The sequence below is a fragment of the Schistocerca nitens genome, chromosome 5 (assembly GCF_023898315.1).
Source record: "Schistocerca nitens isolate TAMUIC-IGC-003100 chromosome 5, iqSchNite1.1, whole genome shotgun sequence".
Taxonomy (NCBI): Eukaryota; Metazoa; Arthropoda; class Insecta; order Orthoptera; family Acrididae; genus Schistocerca; species Schistocerca nitens.
Genome location: NC_064618.1, coordinates 871,581,111 through 871,603,180, shown reverse-complemented (window position 1 = coordinate 871,603,180; position 22,070 = coordinate 871,581,111). Strand labels below are relative to the sequence as shown.

The 22,070-nt window shown below is 45.2% G+C and overlaps 1 protein-coding gene across 1 annotated transcript in view; it reads left to right on the top strand.

Moving 5' to 3' along the window:
- Positions 1 to 22,070, top strand: part of LOC126260784 (ALK tyrosine kinase receptor-like) — a 514,129-nt gene that overhangs the window by 253,267 nt on the left and 238,792 nt on the right. The window contains exon 6 of the mRNA XM_049958121.1: positions 17,614 to 17,760. Within this exon, the coding sequence (XP_049814078.1) occupies positions 17,614 to 17,760 (147 nt within the window). The remainder of the gene's footprint in view (positions 1 to 17,613; positions 17,761 to 22,070) is intronic.

Genomic DNA, 22,070 nt, shown 5'->3' with positions numbered 1-22,070 from the left:
GAAGGGGGGCAAGTTCCTTCGCGTACTCTGTGTAAAATCGAACTGGTATCCCATCAGGTCCAGCGGCCTTTCCTCTTTTGAGCGATTTTAATTCTCTATCCCTCTGTCGTCTATTTCGATATCTACCATTTTGTCATCTGTGCGACAATCTAGAGAAGGAACTACAGTGCAGTCTTCCTCCGTGAAACAACTTTGGAAAAAGACATTTAGTATTTCGGTCTTTAGTCTGTCATCCTCTGTTTCAGTACCATTTTGCTCACAGAGTGTCTGTACTCTGAAGCCAGAGCTACAGCATGTGTTGAAAATGGTTTCCATGATCCTCAGCACATGCTTGTACGAGCTGTAGCATGTTCTGTCTCACACGTTCACATCGGGCAGGCTGCATCCGAACGGTGTCAAAGGCAGCACGAATACGCTGCTCCACTGTCTCCACATCTGAAACGGGCTCTGCACATATGTTGCATTTGAGATGGCACCATAGCCAAAAGTCGCACAGGTTGAGACCCGGTGCTCGAGCAGGCCATGCAACTGGACCATCTCCATCGACCAGGGTATACACGATTGAGAAGCGTCCGGACGTTAATGGCGAAGTGGGGTGGAGCCCCATCATGTACCACCCACATAACCCTTCGAATCATCGGTGGCACTTCTTCCAGCAGGGGATGGAAAGTCACACGCTAGAAACGCCGATAGTGCCTGCCTGTTACGCGACGTGGAAGGAAGACTGGTCCCAAAATACGGTCCCCGATTATCACAACCCACACATTCCAGTGGCATCGATGCTGATGTCACCATACCATGTGGGTTCTGCATACTATCCCAGAGATGTCTGGGCGGCCGTTGTGCCCGAGCGGTTCTAGGCACTTGAGTCCGGAACCGCGCTTCTGCTGCGGTCGCAGGTTCGAATTCTGCCTTTGGCATGGATGTTTGTGATGTCCTTAGGTTAGTTAGGTTTAAGTAGTTCCAACCATAGGGGACTGATGACCTCAGATGTTAAGTCACATAGTGCTCAGAGCCATTTGAACTCTTTCAACGAGAGATCTCTGTTACGAAAGTTGAAGATACCACTCGGCGTAATCTTGGGCTCATTTGTGAAGAGGCTGGATGACACGAATCTCGGAATCGTGGTTCCACGGTGCAAAAAGCGGTGACAAAACTACTGCCTATGTGGAAAGTCTGTCGCTAGTAAGCCCTGCACACGATGTAAGTGATAGGCGTAGTAACAATTGTAATGGAGAACGTTCCATACGGTCGTCTGGTTTACCCTGTACTGCAGGACCGACCGCCCAGTAATGACACGGCGGTCGCCTTCCACAGTGTTACTCACATTTTCCTCCAAGTGTGGTGTCCGAATATTTCGTGTACGTCCTTCGTGACATCCTGCTTCCTGAAACGACCATCTCCCAGACAAACGGCGAGACACTGTTCTAAATGTTCAATGCTGTGGTTGTTGTCGGTGGGGGTAAGTCTCCTGATACAACCTTGCTGCCTGCCACCAATTGCCATTTGCCTTTCTGTAAATAAACACCATGCCGGCAAGCTCTCGATCCGAATACCATTGTGTACTATGCTGTATCACATCCACTACAATGTGGGTCAACAAAAGAAGTGAACCGGACAGAACATTACCAATTACTATGGTAGGAGAGGGCGCTAGGGCATGACGTATGAGGAACAGTACCGCCCTCTAGGGGAAAACCGTGCATACTGTAACTGGGGCTGAATGATACAGCGCGTATTAGAATACAGTCCCTGTAACAAAGTATGATTGAAAAAATGGTAGCTAGCATGGAAACCGTACATTTCGGGTGGTAGGTTCATTACATATTTCTTGCTCCATATCCTCTCATTGATCAGTTCCTAGAGTTTCTTCCTGCTGGAAAACATCACCCTCTACATCTAGCTCCTTTTCTACGGTAATTGAAGTCAAGCCTACTCCAGTTAAACCTTGTAAAAAAATTAATCCGTCAGAACAGTATATCAGTAACTGTCAGAAACCCCGTTGTTCCCCAACTGAAAACGCAGATAGAAGAAAAATCCCATCACCAATAAGTAATTAATGTAGAGTAATGAAATTAAGGAAAAACATTTGTCTAGGTAATAAATTTAAGTGATAAACAGTACAAGGTCACAGGCTAATGTAACGGAGAGAAAAGCCATTGCAAATGTAAAATGTTGGTACATTAACTACCGGTGTAGCCGCGAGAATGTTGAATGCAACCATGCAAACGTGCATGCATTGTGTTGCACAAACGGATGATATAAATGAGTTCCATGCCTGTTGCATCTGGTCGGTCGATACAGCGACAGTTAATGCGAGTTGTGGACGATTCTGGAGCTATTGTACAATGATGTCCCATATGTGCTTCGTGATAGGAGACTCATCTGGTGATTGAACAGGTCAAGGCGACATGTCGACACTTTGTAGAGCACACTAGCTTACAACAGCGGTATGTGCGCGAGTGTTATCAAAAAATGTTCAAATGTGTGTGAAATCTGTTGGGACTTCACTGCTAAGGTCATCAGTCCCTAAGCTTACACACCACTTAACATAAATTATCCTAGGTGACGATCAGTTTGGCTTTAGGAAAAGTAAAGGGACGAGAGAGGCAATTCTGACGTTACGGCTAATAATGGAAGCAAGGCTAAAGAAAAATCAAGACACTTTCATAGGATTTGTCGACCTGGAAAAAGCGTTCGACAATATAAAATGGTGCAAGATGTTCGAGATTCTGAAAAAAGTAGGGATAAGCTATAGGGACAGGCGGGTCATATACAATATGTACAACAACCAAGAGGGAATAATAAGAGTGGACGATCAAGAACGAAGTGCTCGTATTAAGAAGGGTGTAAGACAAGGCTGTAGCCTTTCGCCCCTACTCTTCAATCTGTACATCGAGGAAGCAATGATGGAAATAAAAGAAAGGTTCAGGAGTGGAATTAAAATACAAGGTGAAAGGATATAAATGATACGATTCGCTGATGACATTGCTATCCTGAGTGAAAGTGAAGAAGAATTAAATGATCTGTTGAACGGAATGAACAGTCTAATGAGTACACAGTATGGTTTGAGAGTAAATCGGAGAAAGACGATGGTAATGAGAAGTAGTAGAAATGAGAACAGCGAGAAACTTAACATCAGGATTGATGGTCACGAAGTCCATGAAGTTAAGGAATTCTGCTACCTAGGCAGTAAAATAACCAATGACGGACGGAGCAAGGAGGACATCAAAAGCAGACTCGCTATGGCAAAAAAGGCATTTCTGGCCAAGAGAAGTCTACTAATATCAAATACCGGCCTTAATTTGAGGAAGAAATTTCTGAGGATGTACGTCTGGAGTACAGCATTGTATGGTAGTGAAATATGGACTGTGGGAAAACCGGAACAGAACAGAATCGAAGCATTTGAGATGTGGTGCTATAGACGAATGTTGAAAATTAGGTGGACTGATAAGGTAAGGAATGAGGAGGTTCTACGCAGAATCGGAGAGGAAAGGAATATGTGGAAAACACTGATAAGGAAAAGGGACAGGATGATAGGACATCTGCTAAGACATGAGGGAATGAGTTCCATGGTACTAGAAGGAGCTGTAGAGGGCAAAAACTGTAGAGGAAGACAGAGATTGGAATACGTCAAGCAAATAATAGAGGACGTAGGTTGCAAGTGCTACTCTGAGATGAAGAGGTTAGCACAGGAAAGGAATTCGTGGCGGGCCGCATCAAACCAGTCAGTAGACATGACAAAAAAAAAAAACCTAAGGACAAACACACACACCCATGCCCGAGGGAGGACTCGAACCTCCGCCGGGATCAGCCGCACAGCCCATGACTGCAGCGCCTTAGGCTGGGCGAGTGTTATCCTGTAGGGCAACACTCCCGGGAATGTTGCTCCTGAATAGCAGCACAAGTGGTCGAATCACCAGGTTGACGTACACAGTTGCAATCAGGATGCAATGGATCACCGATAGAGCGAAATAGCATCCGAGACCATAGCTCTATATGTACGTCCAGTGTGTCTAGCACGCAGACAGGTTGACTGCAAGCCCTCGACTGGCCTCCTCCTAACCAACACACGACCATCACTTCCACCGGCCAAGATAAGCTTTAACCAGAAAATGCAACAGAGCTCCAACCTGTAACGAGCTCTCGCTTCATACCACTGAAGTCGCAGACGGCTGCGGTTTGCGGTCAGTTGAATGCATGCTACTGGGCGTCTGGCTCGGAGCTACCCTTGAAGTAACCGATTTGCAACGGATCGTTGCGTCATTGCGGTGCCAGCTGCTGCTCAAATTGCCCCTGCAAATGGAGAACGATCCTCCAGAACCACACGACGACCACGACGGTCCCTCCTGTCGGTAGTGCCACTGACCGTCCAGAGCCCTTCCCGTGACCACTGCTGCCAGCAATAGTGCGCATTGCCTGCATTCCTACCCAAGTCCTTCTGAAATATCGCGAAGGGGACATCCAACTTCTCGTAGCCCTATTACAAGTCCTCTTTCAAACTCAGTGAGGTGCTGATAATGGCATCTTCCTTGTCTTAAAGGCACTATTCTCTAACATCAACTCAATGAAGTCAGTCTTTAAGGTCACTAACTCTCACGACTATTACAGCGCGTATTTAAAGGAAACCTGCTTTGCATTCTCATAGTGGTCCAGTGATGCGAAAAAACTGTAATTGTGACGCTTGGTTGTGTAACGACTTGAGATACTGAATGACTGAGGAAAATTACTGTATGACATTCAATATCTCCCGCTTCAAATGCATTAGGTATAAATTAACTGTTTCCTGCTCTGTTTTAGATATCTGTACAAATAAATGACGCTGCAACGCTATTCACTTCGAACGCTTTGTTGAATGCTGTTGCCAAGTTGTCAATACAACACGCCGCTCTCTGAATATTGACTGCTAACCTCGCATAATCTTATATAGTATATGAGTCCTTCCTTGTTTATATATGAAGACAGTAACTCGTTCTCGAAAGAACAGTTACTGTTGATGACCGTGCAGCTTTTCCCTGGAATAAATGATGACTAACTGACAACCTCAGCTGCCGACAGGTGTTGTTGATATACCTCGATGTGGACAGGGAAAAGCTGCACGATCATCAACAGTAACTGTTCTTTCGAGGACAAGTTACTGTCTTCATATATATAGTTAAAGGCTACCCAGCCATTGATCTTCGTCTGTGCGAATGCGCAGAGGTTGCCCAAACTCTTACGGGAATCGCTAAAGCGTGCGCGAGTAATGAGTGGGTGGGCAAATGTCTATAAGGTACAATACATATGTAGACTGTGGACAGTTGGGAATGTGGGTCTCACGGGGAGCGTGCAAGGGATAAGTCCCTGCAGTCGCGCTATTCATCTGTGTCCTCGGTGGCTCAGATGGATAGAGCGTCTGCCATGTAAGGAGGAGATCCCGGGTTCGAGTCCCGGTCGGGGCACACATTTTCAGCTGTCATCGAGGTATGTCAACAGCACCTGTCGGCAGCTGAGGTTGTCAGTTAGTCATTTCTTCCTTGTTTAGTCTTATTACAGATAGGTGCTTTTTCGAAAGTGATATCTTTTTTACTATCTTTCCAGCTTTAATTCTGATTCTATTTTAGTACCTGTAAATATGGCCGCCGTAGCTAGCCGCGCGTTCTAACGCGCTTCTTCCCGAGTGGGAAGGCGTGCAGTCCCCGGCACGAATCCGTCCAGCAGATTAGTGTCAAGGTCTGGTGTGCCGGCTAGCCTGTGGATGGTTTTTGAGGTGGTTTTCCATCTAGCTCAGCGAATGTGGTCTGGTTCCCCTTATTCCACACAGTTACACTATGTCAGCGATTGCTGCACAACCACTGTCTCCTCGTACGGGCGCACCATAATTACTCTACCACAGAAACATATGAGGTACACTCGTCTGGTATGAGACGTTCCCGGGAGGGCTCCACTGGGGCTGAACGGCACAATAACCCTGGGTTCGGTGTGAGGCAGTGGTGGAGTGGGTGGACTGCTGTGGCCTGTTGTGGGGTTGTTAACCACTGAAGGCCAAGGCGGGACGAATCCTCTCCGTCGTTTCTCGGTCCCCGGTTTAATACACAATACACACACCTATAAATTTCGTTCTCATAAATAAAAACTGCCGTACAAAATTGGCAATAGCTGCACCGTTTGTCCTTTCGTGGCTGACTTTCGTCAAAGACGTCAGAGAACACGTACCGGTCGATGACGTGGCCTCGGTAGTAGTGCAACAAAATCTGCGACCGCCACTACCCAAAGACACAAACGTACAATGTTGGTATCTATTGGCGTAACTCCAATATCTTATATCAATAAAAAGCAGATTAAAATTCTGTGGTGTTTCTTCTGCGCTCGGAGTCTACTATTAGATAGTTTTCGACATGCTGAAATTCCCAACAATCACGGACGGACGCAAGGATAGCAGTTTCATGTCTCCGGCCGAGGTGGCCGAGCGGTTCTAGCCGCTTCGGTCTGGAACCGCGCAACCGCTACGGTGGCAGGTTCGAATCCTGCCTCGGGCATGGATGTGTGTGATGTCCTTAGGTTAGTTAGGTTTAAGTAGTTCTAAGTTCTAGGGGACTGATGACCTCAGATGTTAAGTCCCATAGTGCTCAGAGCCAGTTTCACGTCCAGTTAGGGCAAAGCACGGTTAATACGGTCAACAGAGGACGCCCATTCTCCAGGGCGTGCACATTTCTTATACACCCATACATTCGATCAGTTTCTCTCTATTTGAACTACAGTCGATGGCTTATAATGTGGAAAAATACACTCCTGGAAATTGAAATAAGAACACCGTGAATTCATTGTCCCAGGAAGGGGAAACTTTATTGACACATTCCTGGGGTCAGATACATCACATGATCACACTGACAGAACCACAGGCACATAGACACAGGCAACAGAGCATGCACAATGTCGGCAGTAGTACAGTGTATATCCACCTTTCGCAGCAATGCAGGCTGCTATTCTCCCTTGGAGACGATCGTAGAGATGCTGGATGTAGTCCTGTGGAACGGCTTGCCATGCCATTTCCACCTGGCGCCTCAGTTGGACCAGCGTTCGTGCTGGACGTGCAGACCGCGTGAGACGACGCTTCATCCAGTCCCAAACATGCTCAATGGGGGACAGATCCGGAGATCTTGCTGGCCAGGGTAGTTGACTTACACCTTCTAGAGGACGTTGGGTGGCACGGGATACATGCGGACGTGCATTGTCCTGTTGGAACAGCAAGTTCCCTTGCCGGTCTAGGAATGGTAGAACGATGGGTTCGATGACGGTTTGGATGTACCGTGCACTATTCAGTGTCCCCTCGACGATCACCAGTGGTGTACGGCCAGTGTAGGAGATCGCTCCCCACACCATGATGCCGGGTGTTGGCCCTGTGTGCCTCGGTCGTATGCAGTCCTGATTGTGGCGCTCACCTGCACGGCGCCAAACACGCATGCGACCATCATTGGCACCAAGGCAGAAGCGACTCTCATCGCTGAAGACGACACGTCTCCATTCGTCCCTCCATTCACGCCTGTCGCGACACCACTGGAGGCGGGCTGCACGATGTTGGGGCGTGAGCGGAAGACGGCCTAACGGTGTGCGGGACCGTAGCCCAGCTTCATGGAGACGGTTGCGAATGGTCCTCGCCGATACCCCAGGAGCAACAGTGTCCCTAATTTGCTGGGAAGTGGCGGTGCGGTCCCCTACGGCACTGCGTAGGATCCTACGATCTTGGCATGCATTCGTGCGTCGCTGCGGTCCGGTCCCAGGTCGACGGGCACGTGCACCTTCCGCCGACCACTGGCGACAACATCGATGTACTGTGGACACCTCACGCCCCTCGTGTTGAGCAATTCGGCGGTACGTCCACCCGGCCTCCCGCATGCCCACTATACGCCCTCGCTCAAAGTCCGTCAACTGCACATACGGTTCACGTCCACGCTGTCGCGGCATGCTACCAGTGTTAAAGACTGCGATGGAGCTCCGTATGCCACGGCAAACTGGCTGACACTGACGGCGGCGGTGCACAAATGCTGCGCAGCTAGCGCCATTCGACGGCCAACACCGCGGTTCCTGGTGTGTCCGCGGTGCCGTGCGTGTGATCATTGCTTGTACAGCCCTCTCGCAGTGTCCGGAGCAAGTATGGTGGGTCTGACACACTTGTGTCAATGTGTTCTTTTTTCCATTTCCAGGAGTGTACTTGCTGTTGATTACGTAACTATGAATGTACCCAGGCGTTAACCTCTGCATGCAAAGCAAATCAATAGCGACAAACGTATTTCTTCAGGGCTCCAAAAAGTGGAAATCGCATGGGGAGAGACCATAGCTGTGTGGAAGACGTGTAACGGTTTACCAACGAAACTTCTAGATTGTAGTCCGAATAACCTGTCAACAAAATGACCCGCCACATGTTGCAAGATTGTTTACACTACGCCGCAGACGTTTTTCTGGGAAGCCCTTACGCATTGTGCAAGCAGTCTTGATTACTTCTCACGCGATTTCCATAGTTTTGGATGCCTGAAGAAAGACATTCGTGGCCACCGATTTGCTTCGGACGAAGAGGTGGACGCCTGGGAACAATCAGGGTTCCGTAGATATCTGTGAAAATTGTTTCATAAAGTCACTGACCATCTTCTCTCACAGTCGGATTGACAATTGTGGTGCTTCATTTTTTTTATAAGAAACAGCACACTCACTGTTTTTCATCTGTTTCGTTTTAATTTCACTGTCCGTTATAAAACTGTAGTTTTCTCTTAATACAGCCCTGAAGAAGGGTTTAGGGCTTTAGTTGCCTTGAGCGTACCAGATCCTTTGCCAGTGTGGTTTGCCATATGTAGGCGAACCTGTGGGAACCATAGAAGAACGCTGCGTTGAACATCAGTGGCAGGCAGTATTAGGTCCACTGAAGAAGTCCTTGGTTGCAGAGCATTGTTAGCAAACAGGACACACTGTGAATATTAAAGAAGGTAAGCTACCGACGCAGACCTCCAAATTCTGATACTGCATCGTAAGTGAATTCATTGAAATTAAAATCACAGATACCCACTATTAACAGTGATTCAGGTTGCCGCCTCAGTGAAGCCTGGGAACCTGCCCTCGGTCTGCTTCGGAAACGATTGGACCCAAGAGCAGAGGACGAGATTGGAAAGGTGAAGGTCAGAACAGTGAGACTGGCAGAGAAGGTCTGGCAGGTTGGATGTAACGACGACCGGGCCGAGTCGCTCTGCAGTGGACCGTGGACAGAGCACCAAAAGCGTGACTCTCCGCTGGTGGTGTGGAAACTGTAAGAGCGCCCGCTCCAGCTGCCTGCAATACGACCAACGGCCTGCCTGATGAAGTCAACTCGTTCTGCTGTCGAAACACCTTGCACATGTGACACGGTGATCCGATCCGCGAACCCATTCCTTCTGTACACAGTATTCACTGTAAAAACATTTAACTGGACACATCCACTTTATAAACAGTTCAAATTTTACATTAGTAACTAAAATTTATGCAGATTCTTCAGTACAATATCTTCTGAAGAAACAGTTTTGTATTTGAAACTTCCTGGCTGATTAAAACTGCCGGACTGAGATTCGAACTCGGGACATTTGCCTTTCGCAGGCCGGGTCCTGAGTCGTTCTTGGGTAGCTCAGTTGATAGAGCACTTGCCCGTGAAAGGCAACGGTCCCGAGTTCGAGTCTCGGTCCGGCACACAGTTTTCGTCTGCCAGGAAGATTGATACGAGCGCACACTCAGCTATAGAGGGAAAACTGCATTCTGGAGTTTTGTATTTACGTACAGCAGCATGTAATCATAACATCGCTGAATATACACTTGCTATTCACTGAGCACTTCATCTGCACTGCTTCCTGTGAAATCTGGGAAACGGGACCCACAGAGGCAGGCTGCCACAACTCCAATAAAGTTACGTTACGTTGCAAATCTGACTGAGGATTTCTAGGAACTATTTACTTATGTTATTGGACTGTATAGCATTTATCTACGATTAAAGAGCTTTACCATTCGACGCAACAGGGTCCACAAGAGGACTTTATGTAGCAGTGGATGGCAAATAATCGTCGCTATTGCTGCTGCTGATGTGGTAATGGTGGTGGTGGTGGTGGTGGTGATGACGCTGTTGGTGCTGCTGCTGATGATCATTATCCTACGTAATAGAAAACGGCGTTCCACCTAGTTATTAATGGACACATTTAATAGAATGAAAAAATTTGAACATCATTGGTTTTCAGTAAAGACGTTCTCGTCTTAACGCCATAAAACAAAGTAATGAAATGAAAATATCGGGTTGGAGTGAGAAAATATGTTTCCTCATGGGTCGTCAATATGACTACTGAATGTGCTGTGTATTAAACAAAAAAGATAGCGTAACAGATTCGTTATCTGCACCAACTCACCACCTAGTTATCATCTTTCAACTTAACCTAACCTTCGGGTTACGTTACAGGTCAGGCAACCTCCAAACAGTCCAGAAAGAAAAAATAAAATAAAATGCCCACTGCTCAAGGGCAATCGGATTTCGGGGTTTGTGGTGGCGTCCACGTGGACTGTTGTGGAAGTCTCTGATTTATTCTCTATGCTGAATTTCGTTAACTGCCGCTATCTGGATTTCCATCGCTTTCTTATTTTATATGATATCGGTTATTAACTTTGCGTATTAGTGTCGGGCTTTCAGATGACTATATAGGTTAAATGATGTTTTCTATTTGAGTTATAGTTGGTTTGTGCTATTTGTATTTTTTTATTCGTTTTTATTTTTTTGGGTTGAGGGTTGGTGTCATTGACTTGAAATGTTGTATCGTGTATGTGCAGTTGTTACAGTTTGTATATTTTTAGTATTTTCATGATTCCGTAGTTTTATTGGGTTTGAGCTCGACCCCAAACAAAAACTCTTATCTGCCAAGGTTGTCCTATACGGTTCAATACTTATTAAGGATTTGCACAAGTCTGTAATCGTTGTTTATCTGTTCGTAACATTTTTTTTATTTATTTATTGATTTATTTAACCTGGCAAGATTAGGGCCATCAGGCCCTCTCTTACATCTAACCAGGCATTCTACTTACTTTACATTCATATGTTTTAGTAGGCATGTTAAACTACATCTAGTACAAAAAGTGAAATAAACAATTTGAAAGGTACACCTGGAAAAATACATACATATAGAGTTTATATTCTTAGATCACAAGTACTGTTATAATTAGACATTATTGAACAGACAGATTTGAGATAGGAGTGCTGGCAGCAGGGAGTATGAGGGAGACTCATGGTGAAGGGAGGAGAAGAATAGAGAGACATGATGAAACATAATTAAGGAAATATAAAGGAAAAGAATATTGCGTGGCTAATAGAGATAGATGAAGAGGAAGGCATCTCAGGAGCAACACATTGCTGTCTGTCTTTTAAGTAGCTTTCAAACCATCTCATTGCACTTTCAGAGAAATTAAGCTGTTGCATTTTTCTGAGCATTATGTCAAAGTTAACAGTGTCAAAAGCTTTGCTGAAGTCCAGTAGCGTCAATATTGTTGCCTTTCGATTGTCGATGGCATATTTCAGGTCATCAGTTACTTTAATTAGAGCAGTGTTTGTGCTGTGATGTTTACGGAAACCGGATTGAAATTTGTCATATAGGCTGAATTCATGCAAGTGTTCAGTGATTTGGTCATGAACAATATATTCAAGTGCTTTGGAAACAGCAGGCAGTATGCTAATTGGTCGGCAATCACTAGGCAGTTGCGGGTTTTCGATCTTAGGGATGGGTCGAATTAGGCTTCTTTTCCATGCAGTGGGATATATTCCGTTCACGAGGGAAAAATTAAATATGTCAGTTAAGACAGGCACTAAGATATCGGCAACATTCTTAATCATGGTTATACCGATACTGTCGTTGCCTATTGCATCAGAAGAGATTCTCATTATTGCTTTTCTTGCCGTATTTGTTGTTACATGTTTTAGATGGAAGGTATCGTTGTTAGTTATCCTGTTTAGGGATTCTTGTGGACGGTAATTATCAGCTGTACTGGTATTCAGAGGTGCAGAGAAGAATTCATTTAATTCGTTAGCTGACACATGAAAAGTGGTTTCCGATTTTGCCTTTCCGACCCCCAAGCTACGGAGATTCTTCCATAGAGTCGTGGGCGTCAGATCGCTGCATACAAGGGAGCGAGCGTGCCTGATTTTAGCATTGCGAATGCATTGTTTCACTCTGTTCCGTAGCTTTCTATATTCTTCGAAACGCTCGGGTTTCGGATCTGCCTTGAAACGCCTGTGGGCAGCATCCCTAGTAGTCATCATTTGACGTAATTCAGCTGTCAGCCATGGAGCAGGAGATTTTCTTACACGGATTGTGCGCACAGGTGCATGTTTGTCATAGAGGGCAGTGAGTTTCTCACCAAGTTCATTAATTTTGCCGTCGATTGTGGGTTTTCTGGTTATTTGATGCCATGAGATTTCTGAGCAATCGGCTGTTAGAGCGTCAAGGCCAATACGTTTCATGTTCCTACAAGTTATGTAACGCGATTTGATCCTTGGGGGCTGCACAGAGTAGGCCAGGAATATTACATCATGTGCTGAGAGGCCAGGGGCCGATGTTTGACCAACATCTCTTACTTTGTCAGTCTGTTTCGTTGCGATTACGTCTATAAGAGTATGACTGTGCGCCGTATGGTGTGTAGGTTGTAATGGAAGAATGTTCATGCTATTGCAACTAAACAGTCTTCTTAGGTTTATTGCGGAGGGAGTGTCTCTTAGCAGGTCTATGTTCAAGTCACCCATTACGATGACATGTTCGTATTGACACTGAAGTGAATGTAATTCCGACTGGAAGGAACTCATTGAGCTTATTTTTGGCGGCTTGTACACGACGCCAGTCAAGAATTTCCGACTTTGTATATTTATTTCAATGAACATGAATTCAGCCTCTTTTTCTTCAGCAGGATTTGACGTACATAAGACTTTCGCTTTGAGATCTGTTCGTATATACGCGCCGACGCCGCCACCTCGCTTTTTTGATCTGTCTGCCCTAAGAAATGTGTACCCTGGGAGATGAATAGATGCAGAGGATATGTGTGGTTTCAACCACGTTTCGGATAAGAGGATTACGTGGTACTTTAGTTGGTTGAAGAGGAGGCTAAGTTCTTCGTAATGTGCAGGTAAAGACTGGATGTTGCAGTGAGCTGCTAAAAGCTTTGACGCGCTCCGCTGAGCAGCCTGAAGTAGGGTGGCAGACTGGTTTGTCCCTTTGTTAGGCACTACCTGCCGCGAGGGGCACTGGCCGCTGCTTCCGCCAAGTGACATAACACAGGGGTGTCCGAGATTTTGCGCGCCCTGTGTGTGACACCGCGAGTGCCGAAAGAAAGGCGACTGCTAGAGATTTCCTGAGGTTGCGGGAGTATAGAAAATGGATTAGTGGTATTCGGTGCAAGGAGAATATGACCAAAACAGTGACGGCAGTGTGTCACTGTGTATCCTCTGTCGTACGAGGAGAAATGTAATTAGCGTATTTGAAACAGCTTAGGATGGAAATAAGGGAAAAGGGAGTGATTTAAGAGGCCGATGCTGCCAGCAGAGAGAAGTAAGCTTAATAATTAATAGATTATCGTAGGAAGCTAGAATTAAATTGAAATTTACTAAAGTGATGCTGGTAGTGATTATCGTAGGAAGCTACAATTAGATTGAAATTTGCTAAAGTGATACTGATAGTGATTTTTGTTATGAACAATTTAAACCGAAGAGATGGGTGATTAATGAACTAAAGGAGAGACTAATAATTGCAATAGAACTAATTCAGAACGGAAGAGAATAAACTGAGAAAATGAAAAAAGTATTAGCAGTAACTAAAATTAAGTAATGGTTAGAGCTACAGACACAAAAAAATAGTGAAAAGTTAATACAGTTACAAAAACAATTAGTTGAAGGTACAAATATGGGTATAATTAAAAAATTAATAAAATTACAAGACTATATCTGAGTATAGGGCTGTTACAATTTGCAAATGGTGTTAAGTTTGCACTTTTGGCTCGAGTAGCTTCACTTAATACTATTCAGTTCTGTCATGTTTGTGACTGTCTTCTTTCCAGCTGCTGTCTTAATGATTACTCTGCCATCCTGAGTCCACACATTCTGAAGACCGAAATGGGATATGGCACTGTTTAAAATCTTTAGCCGTTCGTGTGTCAGATCTTCCCTTATTGTAAGCCCTGTCCTTGCTAACTTCTTCTTCTGGGTAAAGATCTCTGCCCTTTTTCGGTAAGAGATAAATTTAATTATTATTGGACGAGGTTTGGTGGCACCTGGTAGTTTTCGTCCCACCCGATGGCTCCTGTCAATGTCTGCCTTGGTCACTTCTACGCCTAATTTTTCACGCGCAACTTGTATAAGCAGGTTGTCCGTGTCTTCTTCTTTATTTTCTACTACTCCAAACAGTCGTAGACTATTTCGCCTTTGGTACTGTTCTAGTTCGTCAGTTGCGGCAGATAGTTTCACTTCCAACTCTCGTGCCTTTTTCTCGTATTCAGACACAGACTTTTTTAGTGCTGTAATTTCGGCAGTATTGGCCTCAACAGTTTCACGCATTTTGGCCAATACTGCTGCCGTTACAGTATCTGATATAGTGCCTGCTATGAGATCGAGATTGTTTTTATCGCGAAGCGCAGCGTTTACCTCAGAGCGGACCAGCTCCGCTATGCCGGGAGCCGCGGCCGCACCTTCCGCCAAGAGCGGGCCCGCCGCACCTGCTGCTTCCCCGCTGCTGGACGCGCTGTTGTTGACTCTTCTGTTTACCATTTTCTCGAAGATATTGGCGGAGCACAGAAAAAAAAAATAGCACTACTGCACAGAACACTGTTGTTTACACGATTTCCACTTGTACTAGACAACACCACCTGCGAGAACACCTTCGAATTCGACTAAATTTCGCGAGCCGAACTTAACACGTGTTACACTGCAGCCGCCATGACAGTCAGTCATTGGATAGAGTGAGTGTGACGTCATTGTCGTCATTTTCAGATCGTGTTTGTGTTGCATTTTGGGAGTAGCGATGACTCACTGTTTAAAGTCGAACAAGTGGTACCGAAAAAAAAATATCTGCAGCTGAAACATACATAGTCTTCACAGACGCCAACGACGTAACACATAGCGCCACACTTCACAGGATTGTGGCCTTATAGTCACATATCGTTAAACGATATTATTTCCTTTTTGCAGCTATTTCGCAGTTATCTCGTAAGTCGGAGGTGTATGTCTGAGAAAACAGCCAAGCCCCTAGAACGGCGAATGGTTTGAAACCAGAAGCGTCCAGGTAGCCTCTCTTGTCTGCAGACAGACCGTAATTGAACCTCATTAGCTGGAGTGGGGACAGCTTTGCGGAGGACGGGCAGTTCGCAGGACCCGTACAACGACCGCATTCCTTCCTTTCTGCACTGCTTCAGAAGACAGTCGCCACTGCACCACCATCTCGCCAGCGTGGGAGAATGACTTGGGTTCACTGTAAAACCTGATTCAGCCCGTAGTATTGTGTCGCTCTGGATGAAATTCTTGTCGCGTCAAGCTGACAATACGCCGGACGAGTGCCAATTTCGTATTACAAAACTGTGCGTCTTGTATGCAGAAAGAGGGAAGTTACGTGTGCTGTCTCCTGTATTTTCAAGATTTAGCAACAGTTGTTGCCCTCCACATTAGTAATAGCGTGCCCTCAATGTACAGGCTTTGAGAGCAGAGAGTTGAGGGTCCTGAACCTGGATACCAGGTGATCTGTTCCGGGACGTTGAGGGGAATCCACCGTTCTGCACTGGTTATCGCACGCTAGTCGTTTAAGCAAACATACAGCGGGCTTTGGATAAGTAACGCAACACATTTTTCCCGGGCAATTTCGGTTAAAAAGATGCGGAATTTGTTGTGGAACATTCCCGATTCAGAACCTATAGCTACATGATGTTCCGATATGTGGCGGCGTTATAAGTAGATTTCAAAATGGCGTCTGTAACGGGGAACGAGGGTGCCTTTCAAGCAGAGAGCTGTCAGCGAGTTTGAAACCAGAGCATCGCGTCATAGGCGCTTGCAGAATGTCTACGGAGATCTGGCAGTGAACAAAAGCAAGGTGAGTCGTTGGACGAGCTGTCTGTCATCATTGCAACAACGTCACACAAACCTGTCCGCTATCCCGTGTACCGGCCGGCCGCACACAGCTGTGTGTTGAAACGTGTGGACACTCTCATTCGAGGTGATCGACGAATGACAGTCAATCACTTCGCTGCACAACTAGAGTTTTCCATTGGTAGTGCTGAGACATTCGACCACCTTTGTTTGTGCCCAGTAGGTTCTTTTCAGTCTTCACTTGGATTCCAAGATTTTCCAGCTTCTCCAACAGCTTGTCCTGATTAGGAGAGGTTCCAGAAATAAATATAACCGACTATGTTCCGAGTTTGTTCATTGTGTCAGTGTTGTACTTGCACGCAGTGGACCGTTCAAGAACAGCTTCACGTATTATTCTGCCAAAACAACAACCACCACATACACTCCTCTTCAATTTGTATGGCTTAGGTTCAGCAGCTATTATTTTGTCAGTGCAATGAGTATTGCATTATATTAGTACGAGTTAATTTCTCGTAATGTTGACTGTCAGTGCGCCGAGCATTGGAATCTCTCGTCCTGCATCGGCACTTTTGAGTTCTGCTGTCCGTCAGCTACAAACGTTTTGTATCGCTCAACTTCCACCATCGCACACGCTTGAGCAGTTCGGAATATAATGATGCTTTTTGTTGTTTATAATACCCAATGCTTCTTTTTAATTTGTTCCGTTTATTTCTACACACAACGAAACTTTCTGGCAGATTAGAATTGTACGCCAGACCGACACGCGAACTCACGACCTTTGCATTTCGGATGCAAGGGCTCTAGCAAAAGTGGTGCCCAAGCACAACTCACGCCCCCTCCTCACAGCTTTACTTCTGCCAGTACCTCGTCTCCTACCTTCCAAACTTCACAGAAGCTCTCATGCCAACCTTGTTCTGGAAAGTTCTCAGGAGAGCTTCTGTGAAGTTTGGAAGGTAGGAGACGAGGTACTGGCAGAAGTAAAGCTGTGAGGAGGGGGCGTGAGTTGTGCTTGGGTAGCTCTGTCGGTAGAGCAGTAGTATGTGGAAGGCAAAGGTCCCGAGTTCGTGTCTCGGTCTGGCACTCAGTTCTAATCTGCCAGCACATGCTCTCCTGCAGAGTGAAAATTTCATTCTAAGCACAATGTCGATGTAAGCCCAACTGTGGTAATTTGTACTTACTAGTCTGTTTATGATCCACGCTAAATTTACAAGCAACATTTTTCTTTTGCCTTCAGAGGATAAGAGGAGACTGGTGTCCTCACCACCTGAAATACAGTTTTCTCGGCATGGCTGCTAAACAGAAACAGTTGGTGCTTTTTCTTCCTGTAGCTATCAGAAAGCTACAAGAAACACTTGTCCCTTCCAGTCTCGCGAGTGTAAACCGGACGGAATCACCTGGCTGTTGCGATTCAAACTGCGCTTCGGCGTGCAGCACGCCTGTTACGCCGCTGAGCGGCGCTTTCCAGTCGCTAGCATCGCGTCGCGGCCGTGCTCGCGCATACTGAGCGGCGGGTGTCCTGCCTGTTCCAGCGGCGCTGCTGCAGAACGTGTCGCAGGAGGCGCTCGAGGAGTTCTTCCTGCAGCAGGACGCCGCGGCGCAGCAGCCGGCGCAGCCTCCGGCGCACACGGCTGGCGCGCCAGGCGACGCCACGCGCGCGCGCAACGGGGTCGCCACCGGTGAGTAGCGCGCCTGCCTGCCTACCTGCCAGTAGCCAGCGCTTAGTTCCTGTCTGCTGCTGCACTCTGCTGCTACCGCACCCATCACAGTGCTGCGTCTCACCACAATAGTGCACAGAGTTTCACTTGACAGTTCAACCATCGTCAGCAGGGAAGATTCTGGAGAACGCTGAGAAATCACTTGTGGTGTTCCACGAGGCTGAACCTTCGGTCCACTATTCTTTCCTATACAAGTGCACGACCTACCAGCTACTACACAAGTAGAATTGGTTCCTTTTAAAGATGATACTAGCACTGCAGTGAAACCAAACATAAAACTATCAACAGAATAAATGGCATATAATGTTCTTAAAAGTATAAATGAGTGGTTTTCAGCAAATGATTTCACTACCTATTTCAAGACACACAACATATTTAGTTCTACACTCTTAGAGATACTACACCAAAGATAAGTGTAACACATAGTGAGGAAATAACTAGGGTGAAAAATTTCAAAAAATTTTGGTGGGCCATATTGATGCAAATTTAAACAGGAAAGAAACACAATTTGGAAACCCTCCAAAAACTTCGTTTGTGTTAAAGAAAAAACAGCAGGTTGACATACTTTGCTTATTTCTGTTGAGTAATGTCTTGTGGAAAATGTTGTGAGACAATTAATGTTCAAGATAGAGAGTCTTAATATCTCAAAAGCTTGCTGTACAAATAATACAGGGAGTAGTAAAAATGCATGGCACAAATCGTAGTACACATTTCTTGTGCATAGACGAAATTATGTTATATGAATATCGGTTTGAAAACACTTTGTCTCCAAGTTACAACTCATTTTCTCCAACTCATTACTCATGGGAAAGAAACACAAACCAAATGCACCAGCATACCACATGCATATATGAGAAAGATCTCACAGGAGATTTTCAATATGCCCTCATTGGACATTGATACATGCATCAATCCTCTTTGTAGTGAATCTCAGACGTGCTGATGTATCGCTGGAGCATTGCATACGGTTTTGGAGCCCTTCACAATGCAGACACAGAGAAGCTGAACATATTGACTATGGTTCCATAAACAAGAGCTTTCAAACGCCCCCACAAATAACAGTGGGTTTAGGTCCAGAGAGTGAGGAGACCACCCAAGTTGTTGATCTCCACCTATCCATCCATCACCGAATCTGTTACTGCCTGGCCTCCATGCTCTCCAGATCTAAATGCACTGTCATTTGTGGTCGCAATTGAAAGCTCTTATATATGGAACTGCAGCATAAGATGTTCAAAGTCTCCATGCCCATATTATGGAAGGTTGCAACACCATACACAGTACTCCATGCATACTTCAGTGCATCCAAGATTCACTACAAAGGCGAGCTGATGTGTCAGTGTCCAAGGAGGACACATTGAACACCTTCTGTGCGAAAGAGTTGCATGTGGTATGCTGGTGCATTCTGTTCATGTGTCTCTCCCATGATTAGTGAGATGGCAAAAACTGAGTTGTAACATGGAAACAAAGCGTTTTCAGACCCATGTTCATGTTACATAATTTCTTCATCTACGTGTGATGAATGTGCCCTGCAATTTGTGCCGTACATTTTTGTTATACCCTGTATGTGGTGCTCACCCACAATCATCTTCTAGACATCTATTTAAGGAGTTAGGTATCAGGACTACTGCTTCATAACAAGTGTATTCCCACGTGAAGCTTGTTGTAAATAATCCACTACAGCTCACAAGGAACAATGATGTATACAATTATATCAGAATAGGAAAATAGCATTTATTATTCCACATTAAAATTGTCTTTGATACAATAACACATGCACAATGCTGGCATCAAAATTTCTCATCAGTTACCCATTGATATAAAATGTCTAACACACATCAAAGTTATATTTTAAAGCAAACTGAAAAAGTTTCTCCTCGACAATTCCCTCTACTCGGTAGAAGAATTTGTCTTTTCCTAATGTATAAAAGGTGGTGGGTAGGAATACCAATTCACATCCATATTTTTAAAAAAGCAGTGGAAAGAAATATAAATAGAAAACACATGTGTAAATGGTCACCATTCAGCCATGTTCACATATCGATGGCTAATACGAAAATAAAATGACTCATTCTACATCATTATGATTAATTGTACAAATGATCCCTGGAACATCAAGTTGTTTAACTAACGAACAGGGAACATCTGTAGTCACTGTTTCCCCTTAAGCTATCCTAGGCACTGATATGTACGAAGTGTTATCCTAAATTTTTCAGAACATTCCTGTAAAAATCAGAAAACTTAGACATTAAGCCCACCATCATAATCATCAAAGCAGTGCCCTCACCCTTTTATGCAACACTTCCAGCGATTTTCCTGTTGTATCAATCAGTTCTGGAAGCCTTATGGATGAATCGTGTTCAAAATTCGTTTTGATTCCGCTCGAATTTTTTCTATGGAGTTAAAATGCCACCCTTTGTATTTTAATCTCATTTTCGGGAAGGGGAAGAAAAGGAAAAGAGCTAGATCAGAAGAGAAGGGTGGGCGAGGGATAATTGTAACGTTGTTTCTTGTTAGGAATTCCCTCACAGTATGTGAGATGAGCGCAGGTACATTGTCATGACGTGGCAAACAGCCTGCGTTCTACCTTTAACCCGCTTATGCCTAAATATTCACTGAATCTCGTCAAAACATCGCAGCAGAAATTTCCTGTGGGTGGCTACGCACTTGGAAGATATTGCATACGGGCAATTCCGTGAATGTCATAAAAATAATTTAAAAACGGACGCAAACGGTCTCGACCACAAAAATACTTATCTTGATGGTAACCGGTTTCGGTCAGTTTTCGACCATCCTCAGACGCTCATGCCATGCTGATAGGTGGCGGTGGTAAATCGAGTGTTGTAATTCCAGGAACGTCAACTGCGATCTTCGTGAGTAAGTGTTTGAAGATGGTCAAAAACTGACCGAAAGCGTTTAACATCAGACTAGACATTTTTGCGCTCGAGACTGTTTGCGCCCATTTTTAAAGTAACTTTTCCCAGACCGCTGTTCTCCACGACAAATGTTGTCAAAAATTAGTCATAAAAATCATTAGCAGTAACATGATGTTGCTGCGAATTTGGCTACCTTCTTGGGCCATGGAACGGGTGGTATCTTCCACTGCGAAGATTGCTGTTTTGTTTTAGCGTAATAACTGTATAACCAGGACTCACCGGCGGTCATGGCCCTGGACAGGAAATGTGGATAATGTCTAATTGTTGCCTGCAGTTCAGTCCACATCTGAAACCGATGATCTGATTGATTAGCGTTGAAAAGACGGGGTTCTAACTTCGCTGCAGATCATATCATGTTCAGCTCACCAGTCAGAATGTGTGAAAATGTTCCACCACAAACATCACAGGTCAGTAGCCTTCTCTCCTTGTGGCTCACTCCACGCACTCTGTGGTGATCGTTTCCGGAGTTTTGAGTGATGACGGTCGGTTCCAGTCTTCATCATCTTCAGAGACATCCGGCCATCTACGGATTGCTTAAACCACTCAGATGTTTTTTCTTCGCTGAAAGCTTGCTCCCAAAGAACCTGCCTTAACATGTAGTGGGCTTAAGGTGCAGATTCGCGGAGCCTAGAACAAATCTCAATTGAAATTCTTTGTTGCTTCAAGTAAACATTTCGAAATTCACAGATACAGCAGAGCACGATGTAAGGAAATCAGGACCAACGTTCACACCGATGCACTCACGGTGACGAAATGCGGAACGCTGGGATTGGAAGACAAAAACAGAGGCACCTAGCAACGGAAGGTTGTACGGCTGCTGGGAGCAGTAGCCAAATCCTCGGAAATTTTGGGTAGTACCTCGCAGCCTGCCATTGTGTCGGCCCATATGAATGGATCACCATCGTAGTAAGTGCCATGACTCACACTATCAGGTACGCAATCCTGCACGTAAAAACAAATCACTAAAGTGTCTGACAGACTTGTGATCTTTTCTGTTGCACCTCCGAACGCAAACTCGTTTGAGGCGGAACAGTGTTTCACACGCAAATATTTCACATTCGGTTCGTTCCTGGGAATACTTCCACGGAAATCAAAAGCCAGAGAATTTGATTCTTCCTAAATCCATACACAGAAAGGAAGAAAAATTCCCATCTTTACGGCCTTCGCCTAGCACTGTGTGTCTTACCATATGTAAAAACCGTTGTGACATTTTTTTTTATTTGTACCAACTGCCTGCATAGGTGAAATGGCATATAAAATTATTATTCCTATGTACGCATGAGATAACTATCTGCCTAATGCATAGAATACCTCATGATTTTTGGAGCAAACTGTAAT